Below are 24,500 nucleotides of genomic sequence, written 5' to 3'. Positions count from 1 at the left end.
TTTGTACATGTCTGTGTGAGATTATCTCGCGCTGTGAGAGATCCTGATTTTCCATTTCTGTTTTCCTCCCCTGTGTTCTCCATGTGTCCTCCTCTTGCTGAGTATGACAGCTTGCCTGTCTCTATGTCTCTGATTTTCCATCTTGCTCAGTTTCAATCTTTTCTTCCACACAGATCTGGCTCTCAGCCCGGCCAGAATGGAAACAAAAATTAAATGTATGCTCAATATGTTACTGGGTTGTAGGGTGTTAGACAGGGTGTTAAGACTGAGCCGATTGTGCAGATGAAAAAGGGGAATGTCTTGCAGAGGCGAGGGTGGAGAGAAGGAAGATTATGCGTACATTCAAAGATATGACAAGAGATAAAAATGCAAAGGTAGGAAAGAATGGCAGAGAAAGGGCAGTGGTAGGAAGATAAAGAAAGGTGCAGGAAAGATGCTGAGTCCCTGAAGAACCAAACGGTGGTATTTCTTTGAGATGTGAAGGAAAAGATCATAACATGTGAGAAGAAGTTATTATTTTACAGGCGCAACATCCCTAGACATTGTGCAAACAAATTATCTTGTATCAACATCTCATGTTGCGCCAACAAGATCTGTGTCGGTGTATTGGATGAGTGACTCTCATTCGCAGGAGGTGAGACCTTCGGCACAACATATTGATCTTGTTTGATCTTGTTCCCACAATGTATGAATCTTGATCCCACAAGATTTTGTTCAGTTAACTTTTAGAAAACCAATCTTTTTTTGGTTTTGGGGGGGCGAGTGCAGCAAGAAGGGGGCATTCATAGCTTTTCCCCGCAGAACTTCTTTCCCACTGAAACAAATTTGATGGCCTTTTTATCACCTGATGTCATGAAATTGATCCTGTCTTCAAGTTTACAGCTTCACCTCTATAAATGATTTAAACTGCACTGAAGGGACTTGCGAGATGTGTCCAATGACACACCCTCAGTGACTTGAGATTCCCCTCACAAACAGTTTGGGACTTGTTTATGATCCCCATGGCCCTCCTTTCGGTCTGAGGCTGGTGCTTGGTGAACACTGGAGCTGAGGCAGGCAGGAGGAGGAGGAGGAGGAGGAGGAGGAAGATGTGAAGATCTTGATGGGATAATGTTGATGGTTGCGGTGTTAGCGGTGGGGGTGGATTCTAGCTCAGTGACCTCATCCAGTCTCCCGCCCCTGGGAGAAAGTGAGCTCATGAGTGTCGTAAAGAAAGAAGCATTTACAGTCTTTTAACAGACTTAGATGGCCTTACCCACTGTAGCACACAATCCAATTTAACAGCTTGGACCTTGGATAATGGGACATCTGTGAGGGGATGAAACACGCTCAGAGAGAGCAGCAAGGATGAAACAAAAGGAATGAAACACACACTCAATGAAACGCCTTGTTTTTCATCCAGGGTGGATAGGCTTCAGTGCTTCTGTCATCTTGTTTTAGTGATAAGGAGCGTTTTGTATCTCAGCTTCAGTCCAAACTTCACTACATCACCGTCCATGCTGCCCAGGGGATGATGGGATTCCTCTACTCCACCAAACCCTTTTTATGGAGTACCTCATAACAATTTTGTTCACCCTTCAGGCTTTTGTGGTTAGACTTTCTTTATAACATAACAATTTCAAAAAAAAAAACCTTCAGTGAAGCTAAAACAGGAAAATTCTCCAGTGATGTCATGTGAATAAATAATGCACATCTATGAAGCACATTCGTGAGAGCTGATCCCCCTCCGCCTCACGCACACACACAGACACACACACGCACACAGTTTCTGTTGTTTTCCCCATGCAGTTAGTGTGATTTTTGAAAGAGGATGTATCTCTTGTTGCAGCCGGTGTGATGTGCAGACATTTCAATGAATGAACGGTCGGCTGACTGTGAAAGGGGAATAGGAGGCTATTCCACTGGGAATGAAGCACCTCCCCTTTAATCGCTCGGCTGAGTTTGTGTCGGAGCTGTAGTCGCTCTCTTCACTCGCACATTTGCCGTCAGTCGTCAGAGGAACTCTTGGCAGATTTGAGTGCTTCTGTTTTGTTCCAGAAAAGCTGCTCCTTTTCTCCTTTTGCCTTATCCTTTTTTTTGTGGAATTAAAACCGGTGGAAGGATTTGTCACTTCTCTGTGCCGTTTTATTGTGATCGACATGAAGAAACGTGAAATAAAGCACCCAAAGTGGCTGAAGGACTGAATAGGCTTCGGTAAGTGAGTGTGCCTTCGCAGCGCAGCGCTCGCTGGTATTTAAATCCAGTGTTGTTGGGGACTGTTTTGAGTGCAAGTTCAACAAAAATGAGCTTATTTTCTGCTTGCGTTTGCAGCTTTCCACATAACTCTGTGCCAAAACTGAGCATACTGTATTTTATGTCGGTGCAACTACAAAATGAAAGCACATGAGATGTTTAAATTTAATGCAACTTTGATTCCTCATTGCGTTCATATTCCCTTTCAGTCCTCGTCTTCCCTTTTTTTTTATTAGCATGTTAACGTCGCACTTTATTGCATGGGTGTGAAATGTAATTGCAGCCTTTGGGCAAAGTCCAGATGCCAGACGTTATTGCTCCCTGCGTAAAACAAAAGGAGTGCGTAAAGCCCAGCTGTTGGTCTAGTTTAATGACACACGAGTGCATGGAAACGCACGCTGATTGTGGGTCTGTGATCAGGAGAAAAGTTGTCCAGCACAAATATTAAAAGAGGGTCAGGACCTGTAGATTAATATTGGTTTTGAAATAGAAAAAGAGATTTTTTTTTAAATCTTTTTGTTGTCTTTCCATGATTACAAAACACAAACGCAAAGCACAAATCCAATCACAATCTCCTCAAAATAAAGTCTAGCATTAACCCCCCCGCCTGTCCCTGTCTGCCCCCTGCAGCCTCCTGCTCTCACTGCACCACACACCAGCACATTGGGAAGCAAAGCTGCGATGGCCAAGTGGCTGAAGGACTACCTGAGCTTTGGCAGCAGGAAGGTGCCACCACAGCCGCCCACACCAGACTACACCGAGAGCGAGATCCTGAAAGCCTACCGGCTCCAGAGGGACCTGGACTTCGAGGACCCCTACGAGGACTCTGAAAACAGGTCCAGGGGCGAGTCTGGGGCCTCTGACCCCGCCACACCTGTGTATGGGTCTCCCATGAAGTCATCCAGTGTGGACATGAAATCTCCCAAACACAGACTGATCAAAGTGGACTCCCAGGAGCTGGGACGCACCAAGATCCTCCTTAGTGCCATCTCTTTAGAGGACCAGCAAGAGCCTGTAAGAGCCTCAGTTTGTTTGTGGGTGTATGAAAAAAGCAGGTGATGAGAAGTTCAGTTTTTTTATGTGGTTCCTGGCTTAAGGGGGGGGGGGGGGGGGTAATGCAAAGGCAAGCAAGTGGTGAAGGATAAAAACACTCTCCCGCTTCTCTTTCATCTCATTTCCATCACCGTGACAGCTTTATTGATCAGGCTCCATAAGCAAGTGACTGGTAATGTGTGTCACAAATATGCATTGTTTACATAAATCACATTACATCCCATGCGCCACATAAATTCGCTATCCTCGATGGAAGAAAGAATTATTGATGGCTTGAGCGGACCGTTGAGTCGGAGAGGGTCACAGTCCCTTGAGTTTATGTCCTTCCATAAATAATAAATGGGGTTTGGCTTTGCAAGCTGAGAGAGACCCCCACAAGAGCACATGTTAGGGGCCATATACAGTATGCTGTATGGTGATATGTCAAGGGCCACAGGGAGATATAATTTATACTGTTTGTGTCATTGGGGCTGCAGTACTTTCCTGGCTGTGTACCGTACATGTTGTGCTGTAGGAAACATGCACAGTTACTGCAAAGAAAAAAGGCAAACAGATGTTGAGAGAGAGCAACTGGAGCAGAAGCAAAGCTTTTACAAGGAGATGGTCTTCACATTAATTCAGCTCACATATGCTGGGTAAGTTAAGGAGTATTTCAGGGTTTTCATCGCTGCAGTTAAATCCATGACTCCGCTCGTGGAAAATGCTACAAGTGCGAAAGTCCTGAAGTGGATTGAAGTAATAGTCTTAACTCAAGTCGATAGCTGCCCCTCTCTGCCTCGCTCTCATTAATTTCCCAGGCTCTGTGGGAACATCCGCATTCTAATTAACATTGCAGATTCCTGTGCATCGATAGGTAACCTGTTACAGAATCAACGTGGGATTAGGATGTGATTTTTGTGAGGCCGTGTGCATGTTGAGCAGGAATTTGGGAAGTGAGCCTTGTGACGGTGATTTCCTTTGTCAGAAAGAGAGAAAGCAGTAGGAAGAGAGCACTTTGGCAGAGGTTGTGTGTGTTTGTAGGTAAGTGCACATGTGTTTGTGTGTGTGTGTGACCATATGGCTGCCTTTGTAGCTGTCACTGTGCCAGCTGACCACTGTTTTCCTCCTGTGCTTGCATGAAGGAACAAACGCTCCCGGCCAGCCAACCTTCTCCCTCTTCACTCTCTGTGTTCTCCTCCTGCAGCCAAAAAGCACATCGTCCTCAGACAGGATGATTTGTGGCTGCATTGCATATAGCTTCAATGAAGCAGCAAAGATACAATTCAGTTCCCACTTCAAGGGGTTTAAGAGGGAGCTGTGTTGCATAGCTGCTAAATATACACAGCATTGGTGTGGTGCTCTGATGTTGCACACTAAACATGCAAATTAGTGTCTTGATAATACTCCAAAAGTGTTTTGTCTGTAACCAAACATGTATTTAACGTGCATTTCAGTGAGGATTTGATTGCTTGTTAAGAGCGTTGAGCTGCTCTCTCCATCTCAGGTCTTGATGAGGTATTGTCCATGCAGCACTCCTTCCTTTTTAGCATTTATGCATGTATTACAGACTGAATTCTCCTAATTGCCAGAAAACATTCGTATCCTAGGTTGCTTTAACTCAAGTGTATGCGGCGCTTTTACAAAACGCTGATTTGAAAAAGTGAAACTCGTTATAGCCTGTGATTTAAATTCAAACTCTTTTTGCACATGTGCCTGCGAGACAAAAACATTTAAAAACAAGTGGTTTGGATTTATTACATAAAGTCAAAAAGTGCTGCCAACCTTTTTCCTCACGACTATTTGTGTGCTTTGTCCTTCAGGTGGTGCCGTCTGCTCCGCTGGCAGGCGACACAGATTATTCAGACCCGTTCGATGCTCGCCTGGACCACCGGCCAGAACCAGATCTTGGACCTGTTCCCTGTGAGAACAATGGCTACATGGAACCGTATGAGGCCCAGAGGGTCATAACTGGTCAGTGGACCTACCTATATTGCTCATCAGTCAGTATCTCATCAGTGTATCAGTGTTTCATAGTAAACCCATACATCCATGCAAATAACGAATCAGAATAGCATGCATGATATGATAGCAAGTGGATACCCTGAAGGCTTAGATTCAGACCTCTTGCCTGACGTACAAATCTCAGTCAGGTATTTTATTGGATTTCAGACGCACCAAATCATGAATAAGTAATCTTAATAAGTAATATCATCACTGATCTATTATCTGTCAGCAGTTTCTTTGGTGAATAATTTTAAGATAATCAATGTCCTTATAATGCTTTATCACCCTTCTTTTTCTTACTGGCGAAATATTACAGAATAATGTGTCCTTATTTCTCCAGTTCTTTGTTCTAAAAACCCTGCTGCCTAATGCAGGACTGCTCAGTGATTCCAGGGTAACGACTCCATTTGTTAGTTCTGCAGTCCAGTCTTGTAACTGTCCACTGTGTTTTAGTGCATCACAGGTTCAGCCTCACGAAATGTCCCTTTAAAGATGTCTCTCCAGCACCCAGTCTCAGACCCTCCCTCCTCCCTTGTGATTTTCTCCCACATCATCTAGCTCACATCTATCGTTTTCCATTTGTCCCTGCTCCTGTAACATCTCTGTCTGCCCATTTCCCCCCCGCTCTCTCCCTGCTCTGTCCCAGTCATTTAGTGTAAAAGCCTCCCCCCTCCTCTCTCTCTCCACCTCTCTATCTCTCTTCATCTCGAGGGCTCTCCCCGGCCCTGAGGGGAGTCTGGCTGTCTCTCTTTAATCTGTCCTTCAACAAATTTTATGTCCTGCCCTCCCTCCGTTGTCACATGTGCTGCCTTTTTGGTGGTCAAAGGAAGATCGTAATATGGGGCTTAAAGTGAATGGGGCATCCATCGCTCTCCCCAACTGAGAAACCTTGAGGAAAATCTTTCCTTGTTACAATGGGATAAAGCCATTGGAGGCACTAGATTTGCAGCAGGGAATGGTAGAGTTTGGCAAAGCATTGTCAGGAGCTCTGTCATTGATTTTGAATTGCACCTGTCGTTCCAGGCCTGTCTGTCTCCCTGCTTCTGTCTGTCTGTTTCTTAGTCTGTTGTTGCTCATTAAAAAACAAAGCGGAGCAGAAAAACACAGATGTGAGATCGGAATAGTAATTATGCCTCACAAAAGACACCTGTGTGCTTTTTACACTGTACTTTCAGGGAAAAAGCATCATTGGTGCTTATAGTTGAAAAGACCGGCTGCCGTTTTCCTGCTCCTGCTTGCATCTGTATGCCTAAACGCTCCTCGGTCCTCCTCGTCGTCATTCCCCTCAATCTTCAATCTCTGTCACCTTTCTGTCAAATTGCTATTTTCTTTCCCAGCCCTGCATGTGTTTTCCACCATCATGTTTCCTGCGTTTTTCTCATTTTATTTCCTACACGCCTGTTTTTATCTCCCCGCCTTCATCTTCTCCATCTCCAGGCTGCCGCTGACACTGCGGGTACCCAGCGCAGGTAGAGCAGTATTCAGCCCCGCTGTGCTTCTGTCTCAATGACTTAACATCAAAGGCTGACAGAGCCCCCCCCCCCCCCCCCCCCCCCCGCTCACCTCCCTCCCTTGTCCTTCTCTCCCATCACCCCTCTCCTCCCCTTGTTTCCTCACTGCTTCCTTTTCCTTTTCCTGCTCCTTGTCCCACCACCTCCTCTTTCCCTCCTCCCTTGCCTTGCTCCTCCTCTCTCTCCAGTTCCCCTCCACCCTCTTCTTCATAACCTCAGGGCCTTTCCCCAGGGCCTCCACTTGGTCGCCATGGTGACGAAAGGGCCGCCCAATAGCGGTGTCTTGTCGTGTGAAGGTTAAAGTTTTCTCTGCCGTTCACCAGCTCACCCCTCCATTTAGTCCTGTTCCTTTCTCACGTGAGTGCACCTCCTTTGCAGGGCTGCTGGCTGTGTACACAAAAAGATGCCTACTCCTTCATTTTTTCCCCCATTTTCTCTTCTTCTATACCACCTGTTTTTTTTTTTGTTTTTCTTTAAAGGGTACATTTTTGAGGTCAACATATCAAAGCACCATTGCTGATTGCTGCTACTGTTGCAGCTTAGAGGCTCCTATTGATGCATTGGGAAATCAGATTTCGCCCTCTTGCCTGCACCAATAATCTTGAAGCCTTTTATCTCATGGCCATATTTGACGCCACCTAACAGTTGCAGGTGCTAAGAGACACGTCTTGGTTGGAACCTACTGAGAAAGTGATGAAAATGTTAATAAGGGAACATGGATGCTGTTGTGAGCCATGCGAATTGCTGCTGGGATTCGTGATGGCCTAGAGAAGGGGGGCTGGGTTTGTCTACAGTGTTGCTACTCAGCATCTAGCCCAAGGCCTCGTTAAGCCCCACTATATGAGATTCTGAGCCCACGGCAAGCTGCGCAAACATCATTCGTCTCTCTCCTCCAATTCTAGTCATGTCAGAGCTCAACAGGCGTTTTGATTTACTTTGTACTACAGAATAATATCAGAGTTGTGTTTAGGGGAACTTCATTGCTTCTGGCAAATATTATTTCTTAACATTGCCTGTTTTTCATGCAGACTGGCTAAACGTTACACATCCAAGAAAATGTTGCATTCATGTGTTTGTCTAAGTATGAATTTGTGCTGTTTTGCATATGCATCAACAGAGCTGCAGCGCGGCCCAGGAGGGGGGCGGCCGCGGGGCGGGGTGCAGCTTTACGACACCCCCTACGAAGATGAGCGAGGCCAGCGCCGGTTGTATGCAGAACCTCAGGAGGAGGGCAAGGAGAGCAGCAGGCTGCCACAGGATGACGAGAGACCCGCTGATGAGTATGACCAGCCCTGGGAATGGAAGAAGGATCACATCTCCAAAGCTTTTGCAGGTAACCTGAAAAATTATGACAGTATTCCAACAGTAAACTCTGCAAAAGTGGAAGTTAGCCTGACAAAGCCCACTTACACATATCATATAGGCTGTACACTATACTGTATGTAAACTCACTTTGGATGAATACTCCATAAATTTGATTGTAACTGGTCTTTGCTAATAATTTTCAAACTGCAGAAACAGAAAACTCAAGTCGAGGTTTAACAGAGTCATGCTTCATTTTGTTGAAAATGGTTGTTTTATACATGGTGTCCAGCTGCAAGGTTCTGTCAAGCACCCAGTTTTCCACTTTTTACGTATATACTGTATATATATTTAATAAAAGATTGAGGTTGTGACGTTTTGGCTAGCTAACCAGCGTGCAGGAGAAGAATTTTGACTGAACACCCAGTTTAAAGCCCACATATTGGCAAACATCCATTGCATTGAAGTGTCTTGTGAAACAATGAATCCCTACCACCTACTGTACAGGCGAGCGGTCCTGGAGCTTCTGGCTATCAATCAAAAATCAGAAAGTATCTCACAAAATATGCCTTTTTTTTATTAGGAAGGAAATCATTAAACAGAATTAGTGAAAATAGTCAAGACCGGGCCCAAAATGGGCTGTGTTTAAAGGTCAGAGCCCTCCCAGGAGCACACAAGAGAGCCCAGCTGCTGATCTGATGTGGTGGAATACTCATCTAACTGTCCTGACCTTTAGTGGAGTGTCTGCCCCCACATCTCCACAGCCTTTCTCGCAGGTTGTGGAGAGAGCTGTGACCTTCACTGCCTCAGCTCAAATGACACATATCTTTCTCTCTCTTTTACTACATTGAAACACCTTCTGGTGACTATTGATTTCTTTCTTTCCTCTTTCTCACATTTATGTCAGACCACGCTCACAGCAACCTGTGAGATGATCATTAGAACCGATGGAGACATCTCCTGTGTGTATATGCATGAGATACAGTAGACGTCATAAAGAGAAGGTCAGCAGAGGAACGAAAAGAGAGTTCATTTTCTTTTATAATCATCATATTAGCTGAGGAATTTTTTTACAGTAATTGCTCTACAGCAAAGTTGCACTGGCAGTGCATGTCACATCTTCATGTTTCATCTATTGATTGTAGTTGGAGCGAGAGAGGGAAGGCGAAGTAAGAAAGACAGAGAGGAAAAGGGAAACGGCACCAGACTGATAGGTCATTTACAGTGGATCAGTGTAAGGCATGCCAGGCCAAGTTGGCTTAATTGAGCTGCATCTCCAAGTCACCAAGGTCAAGGTGATGGGATAATAAATCAACCTTGCCTCGTATGCACTCCCCTCCATCCTCGCTCTCCTCCCCTCCTCCCGTCCTGTGTGTGCTCCCTCTCTCCTCTCCGTTAATTATGTGCCTGCATGTGCATGACTGATCCGGTGCTAATAAGAGAGTCATGGTCAGCACACCATTGTGTGAACACACACGGAGATACATCCATTCACACCGTGTTCATGCTCAAATCACATTAAGGAGCAGCAAAGAGACAGCATAACTTATTGGAGAGTGGAGACGATTCAAAGGGAGGTGCGTGGCAGTTAATTTAAAATATCACCTCTCACCCACTTAGCGCTCATTCGTGCTTTTTTTGTCATTTTCTTCCCCTCTTTGTTCCACATACAGTATGCACTCCTGCAGAGGAGTGCTTACAGAACCATTAGAGAAAGCAGTGGAGGAAAACGCTTGTGCGCCTCGAGTTGTCTGACCCCTTGTTTTTTCCATTTGGAGTCAGCACTCTGGGCTGGCGTGCTGTCTGTCTGAGCAGACCAAAGCACTGAAGTGTAAACACACAAACAGTATTTTCCCTTCTCACATTTAATCCATATTCCCAGACCCTCTCAGCGTTGCTAGGCACGACCCACATGTGAGGGAGGGGAGAGGCAGGGAGGACGGGGATGGAGCAGAAAAAGAAGGAGATGGCAGAGATGGAAAGAGGAGGGAAAAAGTAGATGAGGAGGAGGCATGAGAGAGCGAGATGGACAGAGAGAGAAAATGGATCGAGAGGCTCCAGAGAAAGGTAGCTAGAAAGGAATGGAAAGGGACTTCCAAGGTTATGGTATGTTTTGGTGGCAGCTCAGTGGATGTTTGTGGAGGCCCAGTGCTTCTGAGGGGAGGGGCGTTGAGGAGAATTAATGGTCGGGGGCTGTGGCGAGGTGAGGCGAAGGGAGAGGAGGGGGAGTCAGGGCCATTGTGGCAGGGTGCAATCAGTCATCCACTAACACAGGCACACTCTCTCACACACACCAACGCTGCAGCGGTGACAGGGCTGTCCCCGCAGCCCTCCCTCCTTGCGGATGTGACACACTCACTCAGATAACCCGCTACAGGGGGCAAAGGGGGCCATCGCAATCTGCCAGCAGCCCCTCATCATCACCTCCACAGAGGCGCATGCACATGTGCACACATGTGGATTGTCGACTGTGTTTTCCAGCTCTGATTATCACGCACATAATTCAAGGGTGAGAAGAGGTTGAGTGCGTGTTGGCACAAGTAAGTGCGTGTGTGTCAGGGGGTGGGGGGGATTGCTGTTGCATGTTGTGTGTGGATTTGCGTGCATTACTTTCATGCAAGCGCTTCTGAACAGAATCTCTCTAATTATGATTTTCACAGCTTGCCGGGGTGAATATTGCATGTTGCGGCTATTTTTCGAATAGTGCCTCCAAAGCGTTTTCTTTGTTTTAACTGGATTTGGAGTCCACTTCAGCCAGCTGTGTGTGGGTGAGCCCGGTGGTCCCTCAGGGGTCTGACATGACAGGCCTCTCTCAGTCCGGTGAGTTTTAATTACAACGTTAGAAAGCTGTCACCAGTCACCACCGTCCAGCTCAAATTACAGCACTCATTAACTCCTGGAAGTCAATAGACGGTCCAGCACTGAGATATTGCCCCTGCAGCCATTCAACACTAATTAGTGAGCTAATGAAAGGCACAATCTCATTAACTCTCTGATGGCCACACCTAATGAACAGATGAATGGGTGTTTCAGGTATTTCATGTTTGTAAGTTTTATAGTGCAGTACAGTAGCTCTCGGCTATTTGTAGCAAATGATGGTCATCGAAAGATGGAGGAGTGGGCACAAGATGAGAGAGCCACAAGCAGAAATCTGGATGGAGAAGATAAATGAATAACATTGCCACCCCGAGCAATTACTATTATGGTGCCATTGAGCAAAGCACTTATCCTCCACTTGTTCCAGTCCAGCTGCTCATTAGGCAACAGTGAAAGACAGGGTGCTGTGCAGGGAAGCTCCTGAATGTATGTGTGTGCCATTTTCAGTGTTTTTCTTTTTAATCCATTCAGTGTCTTGTGATCCTACAGTTTATTTTGATGTACATTATAACTGCTTCATTGTTTTATTTTTGAGAGAAAGTCAATTCCTGTGCATTAAAAATAAATAAATAATTGCTCATTTAGCTTTTACTGTTTGTAGCCATGCAAAAAAAAAGACAGTCTACCACTTTGGTCAAGGCTGAAATTTGTCAACAAATATTGGATGGATTCACATGGATCCCCAGAGAATGAATCCTACTGACTTTGTTGATCCTTTGACTTTTCATTCAACTCCATCATGAGGTTGTCATTTGTGGATTAAAGTGAAATGTCCCGACAACTATCGGATGGATTGTCAAATTTCGAAGTTCAGAACAGACGTAATAATTCCTTAACTACAGGTTTTTAATTTTTCCAGCACCTGCAAAAGCAATAACATTGCCATTGGCCTCAGTTGTTGTGTTCTGAACTAATTGGCAAATGTAAGCATGCTAGCATGCTAATCCAGGATTCTGAACAATGTTAAACCTTTAATCTTCTACGCACCGGCATGTTAGTAATGCCATTGAAAGTTGCTAGTATTCTGGCATTAGCATGTAGCTCAAAGCGCTTCCATCCCTGAGTAGCCTCACTGAGCTGCTAGCACAGCTTTAATCAATAAATTCAGAATAAATAAATAAAATATCTTGACAGTCATCCAGAGCATTAGATTACTTTATCCATTCTGGTGTAAGTAGTACTATTAGTGGGATGTTAAAAGGTGTTTTAAACTGTTAATTCATAGGGAAGCAAAAGTTCAGTTCAGCACAGTGTATGTATTGTGTCTGGCTGTCTGTGCATGTGCTCTGAGAGGACAGCACAGGGTTTCCTGAGCTATTCTACACGTGTGTGTATGTCCCTGTAGGAGACCGCAAATGTATGCTTGTGTGTGTGTGTGTGTGTGTGAGCGAAATGAAAAAAGAAAAGAAAGGAAATTAGATTTTCATGTGACTCTGCGTTCAGTATCTGGAAGCAGGCTCTTGGGCCATCTGACCAGCCTCTTTATCAATTTACTGCCACAGTGGAAGGACTCTTGTTGCTCTCTCTCTCTTATACTCCTTTTTCCTCTTTGTCACATTTCCCCTCTCCTGCCCCTTCCCTCTCCCTGTCGCTCGCCGCTTTTCTTTCTCCTTCAGCCTGAACCCTCACTGACATTAATGAAAAGGCATGTCCTTCATGATTCCCTCTCGCCAACCAATATGAGAGACGGGGCGGAGAGATGATGGAAGTAGAGTAGGGCAAGAGAGGAGAGGAGCGAGGGAATATGGAAAAAGATATAATGCCCCACTTACAGGGAGGTAGGTGAAAGAGGAGGGATGAAGAAAGAGGGATGTTCAATAAAGAGAGAAAGATGGTGAGAGCAGCATGAAGCCTCAGGGGAATGGATGTAATGAATGTCTGGAAAATGGATACACCGACTAGACCGTTGTGGATCCATATCCAGAAAGGGGAACTTGTGTGTGTTTTTTTTTCTTTCCTTCACTGGCATAAGGTGTTAATTGTTTGTCCTTATGGGCACCATTTTGCCCAGCAGAAGGTCTTTGTGTGCAGAGAGGAGCCGGGATGCCAGGGCTGTTTGAAAAACAGATGTCTTCATTAATGGACCTAATGAAGCTGCTCTGTTGCCTCTTTATGACGAGGACAGAGAAAACAGCTGGTGGGCTCGAAATGTCAGTTATCCGTCACTCATGTCGTTGTGTCCTGTTTGCGGCGCAGAAAAGGAAATCCTTGTATGGCCACTCCATCCCCACTCAGGTCATTTTTAATAATAGCAGGTAGTTGAATTGCTGCCACCTGTTTCATCTGTGGGGTTAAAACGGGGGTCAAAACTGATGGAAAGCAAACTCCTTTGTTTTAGCGTATGTAATGAATACAGTGTAGTAGATTTTAATCATCAATACAGGCCGGGAGCGCTGACGTGAGCGAGGCCTTTGTCCGTAAACCATTACTGTGTCTCATTGTCTTGTATTGGAGAACAAAGCGGAGCACTCACAGCCTTCCATGTCTGACAGATCCACAGGTTCCCATTAGAAGTGAATGGAAGCCAGATGTTCCCTGGTAGTGAATGAGTGGCATGGAGTGATTGTGCGCTTGGTATTCAGCCTTTTGTTATCAGAGTCAGGAGCTCAGGCAATGTTTTTTTTTTTGGTGTGTGTGTGTTGGTGTGTACATTCAGCCAGTGAGGAGAGCTGCCACTAGTTAGCTTGGAGGAGCCTGCAGGTTTTTAATCTAAATATATGTGAAAATGGATTTCTTGATTTGATGCGTTCTGACACATAGTGACATGATTCATCCTGTGAAATAATGTAACAACATTTTAATACTGTGAATTAACCCTCAGCACATTTATCAGCACATCACACCAAATCCCTGAGCAATATTGTGAGTATAGCAATACCTACTAATACCTACATCCTCCGTCTGTCTTCTTTTTGATGTGTGTTTGCTACTGGCTGTGTGTGTGTGTGTGTGTTTTTTTTTTTTTTTCAGGTCATAACATAAGCCACAGAGACACAGAAATGTGTTATGTGTCTGAAATGTAGTGATGCTATCTTGATATGAGAAGCAATAAGGTTTCAATCCAGGATTTCAGGCCCCAGTTGTCTGCTGGTTTTCATTCTCATCATCTCATCAGGGAGTGATTTGCTGCTCAGATGCAGGATAATGCAGCTAACTACCCTGAAATCTGCCTTATTTCAATTAACTGTGAATTCGTCAAGATAAAGGAAATGGATGAGGCTGCCAGAAACTGGTGTATTGTTTAAAATGTGCCAAGCAAAAACCTTTTTTTTTTTTTTTTTTTTTTTTTTTTATAGAAAAAGCACAATTTTAAGATTCAGACAAAATGACTTGTTAAAGAGGGACAACAGCCACCCAAACTGCCAAGAGAGGAACTGTGATAGAATTTTCTCCTTCGTCCGTGTGACACCACTACCTGAGCTTATCTCTCCCTCAGATGGCTGAGCACATTTCTGATCTGTAATAAATTGTCTTGGCCGTGTCCATTCTCTCTCCCACTTATTTCTTGTTCCCCTTCACTTGCTTTTGTGCACTTCTCATTTACACCCCTCTCTCCATCCACGCTTCTCTCTCAGTTTTGCTTGAGAATTAGAGGTGTGAAACGTGGTGTGGTGGCGAGCGGACAGGCAGCAGAGTGTGGCAGTGATGGTGTTTTGGACTTGTCAGGTGTGTGTGTGTGTGTTTGCGTGCTTGTCTCCCATCGAGGGGTGCCAGGCCACACTTTAATCCTGGCTTCAGCGGAGGTGCGGCCTGCTCCAGATGGGGCCATTGTACTGCGCCATGCATCAATAATTCACAGAGAGCCAGAGAAAGTGGCGGAGTGTGTCTGCCTGCTCAATAATTAACCAGGCAGGGTGAGAGGCATGTATGTACAGCCCGGGTCTCTCTCCAAACGCCCATTCAAATGGCCTTTGATGTCGCGGGCCTGGGGGGTCTTTGGATTTGTCGGCTCATTAAGACGTCACCCCTCTTTTCCTTCTATTTGTTTTGTAATCCGTTTGCGCTGTGAGCAGGAGCTGAATGTACGGTGTGAAACCGGCAAATCGCATAATGTACGCGCGTCTAAGGCTGCAGTAAAGACTGTTACAGTAGATGGCTGCCTGCCACGGTAGATAATGAGCTATTTTCAGTCCTTTCTCACAGTGCACCTTCTGCCACTCTCCTGCTGTAGGTAGGACAGAGAATGGAGCATTATTCTGCCCCCACGCTCCTCAGTTCCTCTGTCACACCGCGCTGTGGGGTGCAGCTCTCTAGAAGTCACGTTTTGTTTTCATTGCATCTCCTGCTACTAGACAATTCCTTAAAGTGGATTCGTTCAGATGACTATAAATAATGCAGCCTCTGACCTCTCCTGTCCTCTCTGCTTCGTCGTCTTTGCTTTGCTTGGTCTTATCACATGTGATAAATGACTGTAAGTATGGGGTCTGGAACACTTAGACTGCGTTGTGATGAAGCAAGGAGGCAGGAGGTTGAGTTTATTACTCCTCCTCATGACAGGATGTGTAGTTAACTACATTTCACGACACCACATCCCTGTCATCTGCACACGCATCCGTCTCACCCGCTCTCAACAGGGCCTCCCTTTCTTGCACCTCTTCCACATCTCTCTTCTCACTTACTCTCACACTAAAATCTTGCCCCCGATTTCAGTCTCACTTCTTAATCATCACCATTTCTTCTCGCACGTCTGCCTTTAGTTAACTTTGTTCCAACCCATCTGCTGTTCTCTCACTCTGTCGCTCCCTTTTTTTCCCGCCTCCTCTCCCCTCCCCTCCCTTCTATTAGAAATGAGGGAGTTGTCGGAGTTGCCCTGGCCTGCCCCAGTGGGTCAGCTGGAGGACGAGCCCCCCATCAGAGAGCAAGGTGACCTCCCACCCCTAACGCAACCTTCCTCCCTACTGTGCCGTCCTTTATCATCCCGTACAGGCACATACGCAGTCACCCTGACCTTCATGACCCAAGCTGCTGTCCTACATCTGCTCTGCCTCCATCCGAAACCCCCAGCGGCCTGCATCTGCAGCACCTGCATCTGTCCCTGCCTGTTGTGGCTGTTGAGTGTTTAGCTTTTTTGAGTTGAAAGCACTGTCTTCTTGCCATATTCCACTCTTACATCAAGCATGCATGAAAAGCTCCCTGTAAATTAGGATGTCTGCCTCGTTCGTGCCAGAGTATTTAGTAGTGCTGTGATACACTTAATGTTTAATTACAAGGTCTGTAGATTGAATTGCACCAAACTCAGGCACAAAAGGGGTAAATAACACTTCAGTCTGCACATGTAGAATCGTCAGCAGCAAGTAATCTGCAGTATTGTCTACAAGAAGACAAAGACGTGCACGACAGCCAGGCAGGGAAGACGCCAACTTTCCTGTCTGTATCTGCCCTCTGGGACTCATGAAAATGTTGATGGTGGTAATTGTGATGGTGCTGATAGTTTTGAAATCTGTCTGACCAGGACCTGCTGTCCTCCAGTTCGACCCGTCCGTGAGAGGTCTCTCTGCTGCATGCGTGGTTGTGCAATAGCCGGATGTCTGATGTTTACCCAGCTCTTGCTGTGAGGTTTAATCTCTTTTGATCATAGCACTGTCTAAATACTGTGACTCACTTTTTCTGTTCCCCGTGTGCCAACAGTGCAGTTTGATGGTGCAGAGTGGGACCGTTCCTCATCGCCCACATTGCGTGCTCCGGGGCCCAGGTCCAGCCCGCTGGCAGGGGGAGGGATGAAGTTTCGAATGCCACAGGAAGGCCTCTCCATGGTGGGGGAGAGAGTGGATCCGACTCTGCCTCTGGAGAAGCAGGTGTATGTATGCAGTCTTCTGTTACACCCATAGGAGCTACGTAGTATAGGCCACACTCCAGATTTAATCAGATTAAGAGGTTCACATGATTTAGTATTCACAGACTTTTGAACTTTAATGATTATCTCTGTTGCCTTTAATTTAATTACCTTGAATATAACAGGATAAGGAAATTGCCCTGTCTCAGAAGAAAAACAGCCGTAATAGCGCTGGCCATACAGTTGACATTAGCTGATATCGAATTCTACCCATAGTGCTTTGCAAGATGTGAATATTTGCACATGGATTTAGCAAGCAAGGCTCAGCATTATTCTGAGTTATGATGTTTAAATGCATCAAACAAATCTGGATTATGCAGTTTTTTGTGCATGGAAATACAATTAGCATATGCTATTAATCTCTGTTTGCTGTACACGTCTCTGCATGGCCTTCACGCACACACATTTCTTATGCGTTGTTATTAAGGTGATTTTGAACATTTGAGGGAGAACGGGGATGTACATCCCACAAATTAAGCTAAAAATCCATTTTATTGCACCACTTTGATCTAGTAAGGGGCGTGGACACATTAAAACGAAACGGTTATGTGTTTCGGCTAAGCAGCGCTCATCAGAGCTTACAGAATTGCGAAAGGTTAGAATGAGAACTAATTAAGTCAGAACATTAAAAAACACACATTTTCGTTGGTCTCGTAATTTCAGACAGCATTGGTGTTATTTATGTGGTGTTTCTGTGCACATAAAGGGCTGTTTTACTAATGAAATCCAGGCACGACACCCCTTAAGCACACATGCACACGCGACACACACAGTGTTCACTTGAGGATGGCAGTTGATTATTATGCCCCATTACTCCCTGATGATCTCTGATGAGGTTTCCTTCAGCTCAGCTTTAAACAGAGAAACAGCATCATTGTCAACCTGTAGCATTCGGTACACCTGGCCAAGTCGTGTCCAAGAAAATCTCATCATTATGGTCGGGATTATTCCACTTACTGGTTGTGTTGGTCCCTGACAGTTTTGTCTTTTATTATAGTACTTTTATTCTGATTTGGTGAAACACTTCCTGTATGTTTAGCCACACTCTGTGAATGGCAGTGTTGGTCTGTCTGTAGGACCTGGAGTTGGTGGATCCACCACTTGGTCCAGACAGAAATATCTTAACAGTTACTGGATAGATTGCCATTGAATTTTGTACAGAGACCTTTGGCCCACAGAGGAGGAATCCTACTGAATCATGCCACCATGAGGTTGACTTGAGTTGAGTTTTGGGTGAAATGCCAAAGGTATTGGTATTGGTATTGAATAAGTTGATAGAAATTGGCATAAATAGTTTTCATCTTGCACCATCTTAATCATCAAAGATTTTAATCCATCCAATACAAGTTTCTGACCAAATACCTGCTAAACTAATGACATACCCATCAGCCTCAGATTTATTTCATTTTTAGTGTTAATTAGCAAAAATTTGCATGCTTACATGCTAAGCTAAGATGATGAAAGGGGTAAATGTTACCTTCTCAGCATCTGCATGTCAGCATTGTCATTGTGAGCACGTTAGCATGCTGATGTGAGCATTTAGCTCAAAGCACCGCTGTGCCAAAGTGCAGCATCACAGAGCTGCTTGCGTGACTGTGGGCTCTGGGCCTTGTTAGAGCTGTTGCTCAAGTACAATGTTCAAGACCGTGCGCTGATGGACCAGCAGCAGAGTGCTGTGATATTACCAGCTGTTACCATTAATTTTACTGCTGTGAAAATAGAGGCCAGACAGTCTATTTCTTATTTAGACTTTTTCTATTAATCTAAAATAATAATTTTTACAAACATTCATAGTACTAACGATTACCCCTTGTATCATCATTGCACCCATGATCATTGTCACGCTGTGGAGGGTTAATCTGCTGTAATTATTAGCTGTGGAATCAAATCAATACGTTTCTCTGCCAGTGTCAACATCCAGCAGCAAAAAGTGCCACAATATGTTGGAATCACACTTAACATTACTGCCTAATATCATCTTATTTTGTGTGTGTGTGTGTGTGTGTGTGTGTGTGTGTGTGTGTGTGTGTGTGTGTGTGCTGTTGATCAGATGGTACCATGGTTCGCTGTCACGCTCAGAGGCAGAGACGCTGCTAACGCTGTGTAAAGAGTGTAGCTACCTGGTGAGGAACAGTCAGACCAACCGCTCTGACTACTCCCTGTCTCTACGGTAAGACTTGGACTTAAACACACACACACACACACACACACACACACGCATGCACACTGACCTAACAAGTGAAGCCAACACCTGTGCACCTTCAGTATCGTTCTCCAATAAACAGCTTTACAATTTAATTGCACACTTGTTATTTTTTCTGCTGTTTGACTGAAGAGTGTGTGCAAAGCCACCTGAGCTACGGCTCTCATATTGCAGTCTCCACACCTCTCCATCTGTCTCTCCTCCCTCCCATCCACCATCACCCCCACTCAAGATCGCTGCCGCACTGATTCCTCTCCCGATACTCATTTGCAGGGCACAATACTGCTTATCTGGTCAAATCTCTTCCTTGTAATTACTACCATGATCCATCGTGCTGGCCTTGCAACGCTCTACCATCATCCCTCTGTCCTCACCCCATCCTTGGCCTCTCTCTGTGGCCTCCCTCTCTGGCCCCAGAGGGCCTTCTAAGTGGTAATCAGGCAGGTAGAGCACACTCCAGTGCACACATCATCCTCGCTGTAATCGCTAATGAATATGAATTACCTTCTGTGGGCCACACAAGAAGGGAATCAGGGAGGGGGGGGAGAGAGGGGCTGCAGGAGTGTCACTGTGTTGTGCTGACATATAAACAAGCTCATGCATTACTCATTTACATGAGTAGAGTGGGTTTGACACACACATACACACACAGGCACAAACACACATGCACATTTGCTCAAGCAACAAGGTCACTGCTGGCACCGGTTCGCCAGCTGGCACATGTGGGCGTTTAATATCTGTTTTGAAATACAAAGTCTATCACAACCTTGCATCATTTTGGATGTTTCAAAAGTGGAATTGTGCTTCCTGCACGTTGACCCTCAGAGACTTTACAAAGTAAAGAACAGCATGGCACAATCTGAAAAGAGTCAAAGCCGCTTAGATCTTTTATCTTCTCAAAGGGAAACTTCATACAACCTTTATCTTCTTAGTATCGGGCAAGAAACACGCGCAGTCTGATCATCATACAGGTTTAAAACAAAGCTCCTAATCAGATAATGTATTTGGAAGATAAGACCAAACCGATATTATCTCATAAATATCCATCACAGTTTAAAGACCCCGACTTGCTTTGACCTTCCTTGCTTTCCACAGTTGTGCTTGCACATCATTTTCCTGTGTAATTAGAGATTTTTACCAGCACTGATGGTGCACTCACTTTCAGTTTTAACTCTAACTTTGTTTTTCATATCATCATTATTTATAGCTTAAAATGTGTGTCTCCCTTTTCATTGTCTTATACAATGCATCGTATCCCTTGTCCTCCATCTTTGTAGTCCAAACATGCACATACCCTTGACTGTAATCAGATGTTTTGCATCGGGGCCATTTACTGGAATGTATAAACACTTAAGTGCTCTTGCATTCTGTTTGTCTTACATGCCTCAAGAGGGTTTATGACTGAAAAGCTTGTGTATGTAATTCAATAGTGTGTGGAGGGTTTTTTCTGTTCCACTTGTTATTGTCCTTCCAGTATCTGGCCTTTCAGCCAGGTGAGTGGTGGACACTCTAATCCAGTAGGTTTTTCCTCAAAGTTAAGACAAAATAGTTAAACAATTAGCTTGTTTGTTTGATCACTGGATCACGTGTGTTTCTTGATGATATCTGACCTGGAATTTTCCTTTAATGTCTCCAGAAAGTATCATTTCCCGTCATGTCTCTATCTAGATTGAAAAGAGGCTGAAGGTCAGTCTGTATCAGGGTGTTGTGGCTGGTTTGCTGGTTACTGACACTCCATTTATGATGTCAGTACACCCTTCAGGAAGGACAGCTTGTGTAATAACAATTGATATCAGCTTGATTTTCTGAAACACCACTGCATCTATTTGCTTTTGTTATTCTGGCGTTCCTTGGAAAAACCGAACCACACCCACTGCGTGTTAAGATTACACAGTAATGTGGACAATGGGAGGAATGACGAAGGTTGTTTGGTGGAGACAAGACGAAGAGCCACTCCAAAGTGAGTCAGACAGACTTAAACCAACATGAATATTTATGAAAGAGCACTGGTAGCTTCTAATGTTGAATGAGATACAAAGAGTCCCCAAAACAAACAGGACTGGATGAAAGCAGCCTGTCAACTGTGAGCGCTGACGTGAGGAAGCGTCAGTGCTCTGAGGCCGGTGGGACCATCATAAACTGCCTGCTGTTGGGCTGTTTGTAGTCACAGCGAGTGTTTTTTGGTTTCACTGCTCTTCAAAATTTAATTTGGTTTAGTAGAACAATGACAATTATGGTGACCGGTTTCAGCCCTTGTCTTTCCCTCTGCTTCTATAATTAGATGTATATCATGACAGGCTGGCTGGCTCTTAAAGGGGAAGTCCTGTCCTGGCTGCCTGACACTTAAAGGGAAGGAATCAGCGTGGTTCTCCCAGCAAAGCGACTTTCACAGTCCAGCTTTGGCTTTGTCCGCCCCTCCATGTGCTACTACACCACTCATTCATCCATCATAATGTCCCTTCCTTCCTAATTTGTGACACAGTGTTAAATCTCGGTTTGAATCATGGCCTCAAAGTGCAGGAAAAAGACGTGGACATAAATCCAGGCTGTCATTTCCACCATGTCATTATGTGACAAAAAGTGTGGAAGGCTGCATGGTGTTTTATGTGCCCCACATTTCATGTCATCCTTCTTCTTCTCTGCACTTCTGTCTCACTTTCGTATTGGATCTCTCCCACTCTTTCTGCTTTTGTCTCCTTTTATTTTTATTTCATTTGCTTCACATATAATTACAAAACACAAGAATGAAATATAAAGGTTACCTGTTGGGGTGTGCCAGAAACCATCCATTAAATCTCAAATGTCACTCCACAAGAGAACTCCACAGTATTTGATAGAAAACTGACAACAGGGTGTTTTTCATATCTAAAAATATAAGATAGCTCTGTATTCTTATGTCTCACATTAAAGACAAATGTACAGATTTGAGGAATGTTGATGTCAAAAATAGTCAACAACTTTAGTTTTAAAAAGAGAGGTGCACTCGGCACAACATCTTGGGAAAAAGTTGCTAACCTAATAAAATGTTTCTGCAGCAGCAATATTTTGCAGATAGGTCGGAAAAGTACTCGCCCATGCAGTTTTACAGTATGTTAGATATGTGTAAATAAACTAGAATGTTAAGAAGCATCTGTTGTGTACAAAACCTCTTCATTTTCTCATAATCCCAAAATATTTTGTGACCGTCTTGCAGACAAAACCAACCTGAGTCATCAATCAGAATACCTAAAAAATGTTCCCTTCTCACTGTTTTCTCCCCACAGGAGCTGCCAGGGTTTCATGCACATGAAGTTCACCCAGTGTAAAGACGGCAAGTACGTGCTGGGACAGAACAGCCCTCCCTTTGACACCATCCCAGAAGTCATCCACTTCTACACCACGCATAAACTCCCGATCCGAGGTGCCGAGCATCTGTCCCTGCTGTTCCCCGTGCTGGTGCAGACACTCTGACTGACCCTGACGCTCTTCCCGGACCTCTGGGATTTCATTGTGATCGGACACGTACAGCTTGAATGTTTGGCGGGAGCGTCCCAGCAGGGGGCCAGTACTCTCTTCTTATTGGACTGGACTACTTTTGATGATTCAACACAGCAGGGGCTAATGCCCTCACCCACCACTGCTGTTGTACCTGTGCCAAGTGTCTCTAACACCCAGGGGATCGATTCACATAAAATGCAATACCTGAACTTTAGGCCACCTTTGCTGTAACTCCTCTCTCTCATCTTCTTGTCAAACCAAGGGGGCCGACTTCAGGACATCTGAAATTCTCCGTTTCCTTATTACGTGTCTTTCACAGCTGACTGAAATGCAGAGGAAGTTGGCCAAGACGTAGCTGGGAGTGAGTCTGTATATTCTGGTGCCCCAGTCTACAGAAGACCTGCAGAAAATTTACATTTAATTACTGCTGTTTCACAAAAAACACCTCATCGACACTGGTGAAAAATATTACTGTTGTTCGGTGAAAACCTCACAAATCATATTTTGCTGATTTTTCATGTTTATACCAGAGTCGATAAATTACGTTGTACTGTGTAAGATGAGAAAGCTTGGGAGACCCTTTTGTAAATGTTGGAAAACTTCTCGTTTTCCATTCAAACAACCAATGCTGTTTTCAAAGACCTAAGGTTTTTACCAGCAGCAGTGATATTTCAGCAGCTTTTCTACACAATGCGACACCGTTAATGTTCATCCAGTCTGTTCTGCACTGTCATGCTGCTGTACGTTGACGATTTGCTCCACACGTCTCCATGTTACTTGTTGATTGTTCATCAACAGAGAAGTTGTGCTGTATTGGTACTTGTGTTGACCTTGCTGACCTGTATCTCTTGTCAGTTGTCCTACATTGCGTTTGTAAAAAGCAATCTGTCACTGCTGCCGCCGTCTTTTCACTGGCTTGAAGCGAAGGTTGGGAGCTGAGCTGGAGGCCACATCTGAAGCAAAGAGATGCTAATCAGGAAACGCTGAAACAAACTCTCAAACTCTTTGGGACTGTTGGCCACGTTCTCACACTTCCTACATGTTTTCGGCTGGCCAAGTCATTACATGCTGGTTGGTGAGTTGTATTTGAGTTAAATGCCTGCCATCTGGAATGGGTTCCCATGTCTGCTGCCTGGTTGCAGCGTCGTGTGGCAAAAACTGATTTCAAAGGAGAGCCAACTTCAAAAAAACACATTTATCACCATTGGAAATGACGACTAGGTTGTATTAATTGTTGTTATTATGGGCATTTTCTGTCACTAGTAAAAGATGAAGGGATGTCTAATTTACCTGCTGTGTTGAAGCATTTCATCTGTATCCACAGCCTTTTCAAAGAGTGTTGATTCTACATGTAGATCTTTATGTAGATCAGTGGTTCTCAACCTGGGGGCTGGAACCCCCCACAAGGGGTTTGGAGATGAGTAGTGCTCGGAAATAATGAAAAACTGAATTATGCTACACAAAATCATGTTTATTTACAGAATCTTTCTGCCTTGTGCTCATTTCTTGTGGAACACTGCATGGTTTTTTTTTGTTTTTTTTACCTCTTCAGGCCTAAAAATGAATCTAAAATAATTGGAGAGGGATAAATTAGTGCTGAACTGCTCACAACTCGCACAACCTGTGAGCGGTTGCAACATGTTACTATGGGGTCACCTGCAGTAAAGGTCAGGAACCACTAATGTAGATGAGAAATCCTTGTGGTCTTGTGTTTGATTCAAGAGGAAAACACTTGCAAAATATTCAGATTTAGGAGTGTAGCTGATCAAATTTTACACAATAAGACTCATTTTCAACCAAGAAAAAAGGAAAACAAGCACAAAGGACTTGGCAAGATTGCGTGCTTCACACACTTACACATACACACACACACACACACACACACACACACACATTTGCTTTCCTTCATCCATTAACAGCAGGGTTGGGAGGGAGGGGGTGAGGTGTGGCTGAGGAGGGGTGAGGCAGCCCTCATTATTTGGGCTGTGCTGCAGTGAAAAGCACTGGGATTGCTTTCATTACTGAGCCA

At 44.7% G+C, this 24,500-nt stretch overlaps 1 protein-coding gene across 2 annotated transcripts; it reads left to right on the top strand.

Annotated features, from left to right (window-relative positions):
• Positions 1–1,969: 1,969 nt before the first annotated feature.
• shdb (Src homology 2 domain containing transforming protein D, b) lies at positions 1,970–23,760 on the top strand. 2 transcript variants are annotated; one of them, XM_076726757.1, is made up of 8 exons: positions 1,970–2,193; positions 2,863–3,246; positions 5,085–5,235; positions 7,897–8,112; positions 15,744–15,821; positions 16,587–16,755; positions 18,842–18,961; positions 22,258–23,760. In XM_076726757.1, the coding sequence occupies exons 2-8, from the start codon at positions 2,914–2,916 to the stop codon at positions 22,442–22,444; spliced, it is 1,254 nt and encodes a 417-aa protein (XP_076582872.1). In that variant the 5' UTR covers positions 1,970–2,193; positions 2,863–2,913; the 3' UTR covers positions 22,445–23,760. The 2 variants fall into 2 exon arrangements, with proteins under 2 accessions (XP_076582872.1, XP_076582874.1); XM_076726759.1 differs by lacking the exon at positions 15,744–15,821.
• Positions 23,761–24,500: the final 740 nt, after the last annotated feature.

The sequence above is a fragment of the Chaetodon auriga genome, chromosome 3 (genome assembly GCF_051107435.1).
Source record: "Chaetodon auriga isolate fChaAug3 chromosome 3, fChaAug3.hap1, whole genome shotgun sequence".
NCBI classification, from domain to species: Eukaryota; Metazoa; Chordata; class Actinopteri; order Chaetodontiformes; family Chaetodontidae; genus Chaetodon; species Chaetodon auriga.
This window is presented reverse-complemented; position numbering and strand designations above follow the sequence as displayed.

Bases quoted from the DNA above. Each gene is read 5' to 3' on its own strand.
- shdb (XM_076726757.1), top strand. From the start codon at position 2,914: ATGGCCAAGTGGCTGAAGGACTACCTGAGCTTTGGCAGCAGGAAGGTG. The intron at 15,822-16,586 runs GTGACCTCCCAC...GTGTGCCAACAG, and splicing joins GCCCCCCATCAGAGAGCAAG to TGCAGTTTGATGGTGCAGAG. The intron at 18,962-22,257 runs GTAAGACTTGGA...TTCTCCCCACAG, and splicing joins GACTACTCCCTGTCTCTACG to GAGCTGCCAGGGTTTCATGC.